The sequence below is a fragment of the Chanos chanos genome, chromosome 8, assembly GCF_902362185.1.
Source record: "Chanos chanos chromosome 8, fChaCha1.1, whole genome shotgun sequence".
Classification (NCBI taxonomy): domain Eukaryota; kingdom Metazoa; phylum Chordata; class Actinopteri; order Gonorynchiformes; family Chanidae; genus Chanos; species Chanos chanos.
The window spans coordinates 41,025,022-41,035,021 of NC_044502.1; the positions used below are offsets into that span (position 1 = coordinate 41,025,022).

Consider the following 10,000-nt stretch of genomic DNA (forward strand, 5'->3'; position numbering starts at 1 on the left):
ATATATATATGTATGTATGTATGTATGTATGTATGTATGTATGTATGTATGTATGTATGTACGTACATACATACATACGTAGGTAAACATAAAACAGAGATGTTTTTGTTCAAAAGGATCTTTTTTGATTGGCCGGGCCCTCAGACAGAGCTGCCGGGAGTGTTCTGTGGAGTGGCTCCGTCACCTGTCAGGGAGGAAGAACGCGGGCAGGTGGCCATCCCTCTCCACGGCAGTGAGCTGATCGCCTTTGCTCAAGGACTCACTGACCATTCTGTGTCCACATTAGCTAGTCCACGCATGTCTAATGGTAAAGACATCCTTGGACAAGCTTTATCTGTATTGGGAAATGGTTGAGAGACCTATTCAAGGCCTACTCAGCATCCGCTCAGAGAGACAAGGGTCAGTCCTCACCACACCCGGGCTAATGGGCACACTTTAGTTTTTGTTTTTTTTTTTACACTGATAACAAAGCAAGAACAAGGCAACAGAGATGATTTATCTGAACCATGCACTACTCTGCTCCCAAATCCTTCTACTTGACACGGAGTGTCCCCCCCCCCCCCCAAAAAAAGTGCTTAAATTCTTTGATTTTTGCTCATTTAAATCCGTCAATTTTACTGAGCAGAGACAAAAAAAAAAGATTAAATACAAGATTTAAACTGGCATATAGAACACAGAGTAAGACATCTAGCATTTCTGGTCTAGCGGTGCGTGAACTTGGGCATTACTCATACGCCTATCGATATAATTTTCTAATAACATTCTGTGTTAGCTCTGCCAACCACACGTTTGAGCCGGTTTGCCAACAAGAGGACATCAGACCTTTTATTGTGCTAGCCAGCCTTCACATGTCCACACATACAAGCAAGTAACGCAATCAGGTAATGGAAGAGAGCATTGATTTTGCTAAATGACCTGTTAAGATGAAACTCGCCTCTGAGATTGCAAATTTTTGTTTTGCAATGTTGAAGGCCTATACAAATGCTGTTTGCTACAGTTTGGTATATCCAAAATGTGATGTTATTTCTGATATATTGTAAATTAGGTAATATTGCTGATTTGTAATATTATGGTATAAAGGCAATTACCCTTTTTTCCTTTGTATCAGACAAACTCTGATACAGTGAGAATGTCAGGATCAGAAGACACACAGGCTGTGCCGTGACTCTACACAGATTCTCAGACTTACTGCACAGGATAGGTACATGTGACAGAAATATAAGCCGCTTCTTCTGAAGAGAGATCTCAAAACCCCCTCAAACGGTGAAATGGAGAAACACTCAAACACATTCACACTTCCCCAGCGTTTACCGCCTGCCACAGGCTCCTCTACTTAAACACTTAACGGCAAATGAAAGAACAAGATGCATAATTAATATCAGCCCACCAGAGTGATTATGCACCATTACAGTCAACTGTCCTCCTCTCAATCTGACACTCCCCCTCTTTCTCTCTCTCTCTCTTCTCTCTGTCTCTCTCACTCTCATCCCCCCCCTCCCTCCTGTCTGTCTCCATCTCTCTTTCTTACTCTCTCTCCTAGGTCTCACCCTCGTCTTTTCGACCTGTTTGACTATTGTCTTAGTTCCATACTAAAACGAAGCTGCCACATTAATTGCTTACATGCTGAGATCAGCGCTGCCCTGCCATGTAGTTTGTTGTAATAAAAAAGGAGGCCTAAACTGGTTCATTTTTATGTTTTAATGGGTCATGTCAGGAAAGCCGGTACCCTATTTAGGTAACTGCATTATGCTAAATATGTGTGTGTGTGTGTGTGTGGGGGGGGGGGGGGTTTGGCTCTCAATATTCATCATTTCCCTGTTTTCTCTGCATCTCTTCATTCCTCCCTCCAGTCCCCTTAGACTAAAGGAAAATAAAAATGAATATTCAGGAATCCGTTCGCTTGGCCAGTAATTCTTCTTCACAAGGCAGAATCCTCAGAGAGAAGACTGAGGCCTGATCATTTTGTATATTTATAATATAATTTTATTCCAGGTCACCTTCATCAATCATAAATTCATGCAGTTAAATGAGATTATTCTAGGCCGGCACCACTACCTCTCTACTTTGCCATGAATAATTAATTTATGGACCTCTGAAATAAATTAAACCAGAAAGTCTGGATAAAGCCACACAAACATCTCATGTTTTAGATCCCTTGCGTTGCCTGCAGGTAACTTCCTTTGACCTTAAACCCTGAGGAAGGGGCGACAGGAAAAAAAAAAATACAAAACTTTATTTCTTATCTCTCTCCTGTCTCATTGAAAAAAACATTGTGTTAACGTGGTGCTTGCTAAAGCACAAGAAGCGACAGCTTGAGAGGATTGTATGGATCAAACAGTGAATCAAAAAGCAATCTTAAGCTTTAATTGAATCATTTGTGAGTAATTGAGGGGTGGTATGTAAACAGGGCATGCAGAAATTGAGACCCAACTTTTGTTTGGCACCTCAGGTAGCTTTGCCGGTGTTGTTGTCCCTCTAGGGCCTTATCGTGGTACTCCGAAAGTTTTAAGCTGGTGGTTAATGTTTATTGGCAGCTGAGGGGTTGTTTTGGCCTTGGGTTAGCAGCATAGCTCACAAGGTGCACTAAATTACTGCTTTGCATCAGCTGGGCAAAAACCTCCAGATGGTTTAACTACATTACAAACATCCTTCCAAACATTTCAAAGCTGCATCCAGCTATCTGCAACAGGGATCAGTCTAAGCCTTTCATTCTTATAAATCAGCATTTAGCTGCTTTAATGGGGTTTTTGTTTGGCAGTGATTTTGAGCTCGTGTGATTACGTGTATGACACTCTGAAGAGTAGAACCAATTACTCTCATCTCAAGACCAAACAGCCAATAAGAGGTGATTAAACAGCCCTGAATATCTGTTACAACACACTTTCACTCCTTTATTTGTTCAATCATGACTTTGCTAAAACGTCATTAGCGATTACTATGTTTAATCAAAATGGTGAGATGTTTTTTTTTTTTTTTGTTCTTATGACTCCTTCAAACTTTCTATTGACTCTGTCGTTTTTTTTTTTCCCACCTTTGCTCTTTGCCTTGCGGTTGTCTCTGTGAAGTACCCTCAAAGACTGAGAGAGAATCTTCTAGATGCGCCCCAATGCTGTTTACAGATACTTCTGTTACATGAAGATACCTCTTCCCCCCATCAAGCCAGAGGAAAAAAAAAAAAAACCCACTCCACTCACTGACCGCCAGAGACATACATCACTTCTCTCATCCACTCCAAATGACGCCCAGGAGAGACGTTGGCTGATTAAGTCTCTGTCCCGCAGTCTCAAATAACCCGCTTAAACATGCTAATTATCTGCCCTCTTGTTTAGCCTCTTGAGAGGACGCACGGTTTAATGCTTTTTTTTTTTTTTTTTTTCATCTGCTCGATGCGAGAACACATTTAGTTTGTGGCTGGTACCCTACATTTACCCAGTTTTTTGTGTGTAAACAGAACGAACAAAGATCCACGGCCAACAAAATGAACGTATGTGCATTTTTTTTGCATGCCATTTCTGCATGATGAGGGACAAAGTAGTTATGAACTATATCAGTCATCAAAGAGAAGATGCCGGAAAATGCTGGCCCTTTTTGTTTCTGTGATCAGGAGAGCTCTGATGTACATTTTAGCCTCTGAATGACTGAGAGAGGGGAAGATAAAGAAGGAGCGAGAGCTTTTAATGGAAATCACCGTGCACTCGCTGCTTTCCAGGAGACCAGACAAAGCTTTGAGAAAAGAGCTCTGGTCCATTCTCTTTGAAACCAAACCCAGCTCTGGTAGCAACGCGCAGAGCGTCTCTGAGGAAAAAGGGAGAGAGAGAGAGAGAGAAAGAAAGAGCGATAAAAAAAAAGGAAAGAGAGAGAGAAAGAGAGAGAGAGAGAGAGAGAGCGTCGTGCATGAGTGTGGCTCTACAGAACTGTCAACAGGAGGATATGACATAGAGTCTAGGACTTCATTAATGGTTTTCCATTAGTTCTGCTGAGCCAAATTTACACTGGAGTTCAGCCAAAGAGGAGGAAGCCACTTATCGTCGCGCCTCTCCCGGCTGCAGACACTTTCTCCAAGGAAATCAAAGGATCTGAGATAGGTATTTCACGACTGAATATAGCACCACCGGAACAGAGGCGAGATTGCTACCGGTGGCTTCTATAAAAAAAGAGGAATAAGTGGACCCATCGGGGAAAGGTTTTGTTGGATGTGGACAGCTTTTACGGAGAGAAAACAGAAACATGAATTTGCCCAGTTATGTGAGCGAGCGTGGGGGGAGGTTTACCAAAATGTCGGAGGATGTGAAAGTAAAGGCTGCAGCCTGCGTTTCAGCACGTCTGATGGATCTTTTCAAACAGCTCAATTAGCGGAGCTGGACGGCTGATGATTTGGACAGGCTCAGCTTGCCTTATCTGTGGCTAACATGTATTAGGCTTTGTGCTATGTGAACAGCCTTAGGTGGCCAGAGAGGTGCTAAGTTGCCTTAAAAAAAGTGCCAATCACAATAATGAGCTGGAGGTGGGCCATGGTAGCAACGCCAGACCCCGTGACCCAAACTCTAATCAACACTGTCATCTCCTGCCATCAACACTGCCTACACAGTCACGAGAGAGTGGGATAAACAGAGAGAGGAGAAAGAGAGAGAGAGAGAGAGAGAGGGGCAGACAGAAAGAGAGGGAGAGAGAGAGAAAGAGAGAGAGACAGAGAGGGGAAGAGAGAGACAGAGAGGGAGAGAGAAAAAGAGAGAGGGAGACAGAGAGAGCTGTGGTATGTAAGGTTTGAGAAAGAATAGAGCAATCAAATCAGACACAGTAATAAGAAAATGGTTCCATGCGTGCGAAATTTTCCACAATTACCTTTCACTCCTTCTTGCAGAGCCACTGATTGGTTGATTAAAATCGAGGTACGTAGAAGAAAAAACTGTCTCTGAACGAAACTAATCAAATTATTCCGATTATTCTGCCAGCAGTATAAACACAGCCAATCAGAATCTTCTGCTGTTTGCTTTTCTTTTTTTTTTTTTACTTCAAGAACCAGGAAAGTCATTGTTACAGATCAATTCATTCTCACGACCCAAAGATAAACACTGTTGACATTACACTACCCTTGTTGTTCCCCAGTGGTAAAGATCCTATTAACTTCTTCACTGCAATCCAGGTGGAGGTTAAAAAAAAAAAAAAAAGTTATAATAACAGCACCTGTTATTCTGCTCATGACCACAGCTGTTTAGGAAACAAATCCAGAGAAGGTTCTACAAAACCCACCAGGTGTACCCTCTGCTCAACAGCCTGGTGTGAACCAGCATGCTTTGTATAAACCCTCTTATCAGGTCAGATCTATACACATCCCATTGTTGATCCACCATCCTGCATATTAAGTCTCTCTGCAGCAAAGTGATACGGGCTCTGGACGTCTCTGCAGAACCGTTTTAGTGTCACTTACTAATTGCGCTGTTCTAATTAAGGATGGAAGGGGGTCGACGCATCACTCTCATAATTGTCGGGGACGGGCGTTCCGCTAATCCGTCTCGGGCTTGTCGCCCGATGTCCGATATGAGACTCGCCCCGATCCATCAAAAGGACAGCAGTCGAACCGATCGTCTGTGGGTTTTTTTGTTTTTTTTTTAATTTTTTTGATTGTTTTGTTTACATATTCATAAGCGAACTGACTTCCTCCAAGGCCTCCGCTGAAATAATTTAATGAGCCAATCAAGACCGTGATTAGTGCTGATGTCGGAGACTCGGTGCGATGCTACTGAATGCCAATGAGTTATAGAAGAGAATAAGTGCATCTTCCACCACATCCATCAACCGCAATCTCGAAATCCACTCAAAAATATGTTTGTCTTTTTTTTTCTGACAACACATTCCAACTCTAGTGGACACTTACTGGCTTGAATATAAATCGAAACAAAAAGCTTTTTCCTTAACAGTATTGTACAGGGACCTCTTGCTGGGGAGTTAATGCTACAATTCTAATTTGACATTCCTCGTTCTTGTTCACTGTGTGCTCTTTGTGGACTGGATTAGCTGAATCAGGGGTGTCTGAGTACAGTCAGATTCAAAAATTCAGGAATATGCAAAAAAAAAAAACATCTCGGTGCTGCGGATTGTCCATTCCTGTCACGTCAGCTCAGGGACAAATCTGTCTGTTTAAAGCACAGAGACCAAAGCTCAGCCCTGCAGCGTCGGGAATACTGCTGCTTTTTGCTCCCACCTCTAAATTACAGGCTGTTTTTTTTTTTTTTTTACCTAGGAAATAGGTGGGTGCATTTTTCAGCTCATCAAACGCCACAGCGGTCGTCCGATATTAAAATCTAAGAGACGTTCGGGATTTCGACACTTGTGGTTTAAAAGAGACGGACTCACTCTTTGAAAATGATCGCTTTGCCCCCGAGTGGTGCATCCCCCACTCGGCCGGACAACTCGTCGGCTCCACGGGGAGAAATCCCTGGGGAACGACCGATCGAAAGAGTACGGAGAAAGACAGATGGGGCATGTTCACTCGGTGACAAAGTGTGGGCCTCAGAGTAAATCTAGGCCGTGAGTCTTCCTGACAGACAGTGATAGCGAGGGGATTCTAGGGGGCTGTTTTTCACTGGCCTGCCCCTCTCTCTTTCTCCACACAATGTCACCTCTGCGGCACTTTACAGGCAGGCTAGGAACCACAGAGGGTCTACGTCAATAATCATCTCCATGGAAATGCAGAGAGAGAGAGAGGGATGCTGACAGTGCAGCCCCTAAATCAGAGTGTTGTCAGATTAATCAAAGATCAAATTACTCTAATTAAAAATATGTGACTGATTGGCAAATGAGTGAGTGAGTGAGTGAGCGAGTGAGTGAGTGAAACTGGGCCAGAGAGTGAGTGACTGAGTGAACCTGTTGATTGATCAGTTGATTGTGAAATCATTCCAGTTTGTCAGTGCCCAAGTCTGACGCAATGTGAATGGTGTCTAGACTCCCTTTAAAACCCAAAGAAAACAGTCCAACAGCATTATTAACCAACAAAAGGAGAGCCACTAAAAGCAATCGGATTTGAGGAAGAGAGGGCATCCGCATGACCATCAGTCTCTCTCTCTCTCTCTCTCTCTCTCTCTCTCTCTCTTTCTTGCATCCCTACTGGCAGACCTTGGTGTTCCCTGCCAACTAAAGAAGTCCATTATCATGGGATTACTCTATTGAAGAGGCTGTGGCCTCTTTCCCTCATTCAATCTCTCCCTCTCTCTTTCAGTCCTATTCACTAAATCCCAGCGCACACAGTGGCCAAGGACTGGAGCCTGAAAAGACCACTGTTCAAGAAACAAGGCCTACTCACGACGGATCAGTAACCACACCACACTCCCTCCCAAATGTTTGATTTGGGCCAAACTGTCTCAATCTTCGGCCCCATACGCCGGGCGGAAAAGAAAACAACTGATATTAACTGGAGCTTAAAAAAAAAAAATAAAAAATCAACACAGCCCTTTTGGAAAAAGCACCCTTTTTCACACTCTCGAGGCTTGAGTGGGAATGTAGGAGAGCGTTTTCTGTTTGTCCGAGAGCTCCGCCCGAAGAGCGAGACGGTATTACAATAAACTCACCGCGTTGAGGTCCAGGTTGTTTTCCACCCATTCTTTCGCCTCTTCATACTCATCCATCAGACCCATGATGTAGAGAGTGCCTAGAGAGTCCACGATCGTCGCTCCCCTCAGCCCACCTGTAAAAAAAAACAGTACAGAAATGCTTAGGCTCGGGTGGGACGAACTGGTGCTAAGATGCGCGCGGGCACGCACACAGACACGAAAAAAGAAACAAAAACAAAACAAAAGAGAACATAGATAGAACTATTTAATGAGCAATAAATTGGAACCTAAGTTTACTGATAGGGCCGCATCATCCATCGAGCTTCGCCGCAGCGTGTCAGTTACCCTGGCAACAATCTACTCATCCTCGCCCTTTTTTTAATTACTATTCAGCTGAAGACTTTCCCCAGCCATCCTTATGATGTTAATCCAATGATTAAATAACAATAAAGAATTCACATTTAAAAATAAATAAATAAATAAATAAAATAATAAGGCAGCTATGGAAGTGAAATTAAACGCTCAATCTATGACCCTGTGGAGAAGGGCCCTGCTAGCAGTCACTCCTGTCTTTCCTCTGTGTTCAGCTCTTTTTTTTTTCTCCCCCCTCCCCCCACCTCCTTCTCTATCCGACGCCCGCCGTTAGATGCACTTAATTTGAAGTTATTAAATTCCCCCTCGCAAACATTAATGAGAACTGTTCACAGGCTTTTCATTTAGTACAGCAGACCTTCAATGTGATTGGTTGAGCCTTCTACCCACCCCACAGCCCCACACGCATAAGAGAAAAATATGCAAAAAATATTGCCCGCATGCATAAAACAATGCTTTTATTACATTAGGGAGATTAAAGAGATTTCGAGGAAAAGAGCTTGGGAGTAGTGAGGGTAATTAAATGTATATAATCAATATAAATTTGACACAGCCAGTGTAAACAATGAAAAATAACATGCACAACAGTGGAAAAAAAACACAAGGAGAATCAAGAATATTATGGTAATAATGTTTGTCTTATAGAATATGAAACCCATAGCGTGCTCTGCACATTGTTTGTTTATTTCCGTTGTTGTTTGCGACGAAACCAGACGCTCGGCTGCGTGACCCATCCTAAATGTTACTAATGGGGCGGGGGGGGGGGGGGGGGGGGGTGGTGCAAACATGAAACGGAAGACGGTTGGGAGGTTTTCTTACTGCAGTCAAATGTTTCAGTGAGAAATCCTCATCCAGCAGAGAGACTGTGACACGTCGGTTTCTTTACCTGTGAGCGATGCGGACGCGTTTACCGCGGCGTGCGGGGAGCATATGATGCAAGAGCGGAGCAATATGTTTTATTTCAGCGTGTATCACAATCACTAGTGTTTTTACTGTGAGATTAACTCACTGTAATGTTGCTGCCCAATTAAGCAGATACATCTACACCTCTGGGTAATGAATATTTTTAAGACTCTTACATTCAAGAAAAAAAAAAAAAAAATATATATATATATATATATATATATATATATATATATATATATACATAATGAGCTTTGGTGATATGTTTGATAAACTTGTCACTGTGAGAATTTTTTCTTTTTTTTTTTTTTAAATGAGAGGTAGTTCTTGAGTTTATTATTTTCGAGTTTTCTGAAGAAAGGAAAACGGTGTCTGGAACATTCTATCGTTGTGTACTCTGAACATCAGCCATTGTCGGGGATGTTTAAGATTGAGTATTGATTCTGGAGGATCCTCTGCACAAAGACACACTGGCTGTCAGTGTGGGTTTAGCGTGTATGTGTGTGTGTGTGTGTCTGCGTGCGTGCGCGCGCAAACTACCAGTGGGTGTATTATCATGGAGGTGGAAAGGAGATGGAAGGAGAGGTGGAAAAAGGTGGATGAGCAGGAGGACGAACCTCTCCCGTGCGGTATCAGGAGGAGTCATCAGTGTCGGAGTCTGGGTGTGGACAGCACTGTTGCTATCTCCCTGGATCCAGAACTGACTCAGTTTGCGCTGTACCGGCGACAAACCAAAGCTCTCAAAAAACAGTGTTTTTCCCCTTCACGTTTCATTTCACTGTGCTACCTCCCTCATCCCTCGTTTCTTATCCTTTATGGCTCTCGTCTCGGCTCTTCATGGATTTTTAATCAGATCTATGTGCTATCTTCTGTTGGAATTTTCTGGATTAAGCCTTCCTGCTTGAATGACCTTTGCTCTCGCTGTGGTTCCAACGCAAGGCAACTAATTAGGTCAGCTATCAAAATGCCAAAGGTTAAGTGAGAGGGAGTCCTCGTATTCGGTGCGATTAGGGTCTCGTGTCATGACCCATTTACTTCATCTCCAATCAGAGAAAGATTTGACACACGGTGGCCTCTCGTAGCACACCCCCCCCCCCCTCCTTCCACCCAGTGGAATCCATTGATGCTACACTACATTTGTCATTTTCAAAGACTTACAAAACACAGGGATCTAATCC

The 10,000-nt window shown here is 43.1% G+C and overlaps 1 protein-coding gene across 1 annotated transcript in view; it reads right to left on the reverse strand.

Annotated features, from left to right (window-relative positions):
- LOC115818417 (mannosyl-oligosaccharide 1,2-alpha-mannosidase IA) overlaps positions 1 to 10,000 on the reverse strand; it is a 130,771-nt gene that overhangs the window by 39,864 nt on the left and 80,907 nt on the right. Inside the window, exon 3 of the mRNA XM_030781787.1 lies at positions 7,566 to 7,681. Coding sequence (XP_030637647.1) covers positions 7,566 to 7,681 — 116 coding nt within the window. The remainder of the gene's footprint in view (positions 1 to 7,565; positions 7,682 to 10,000) is intronic.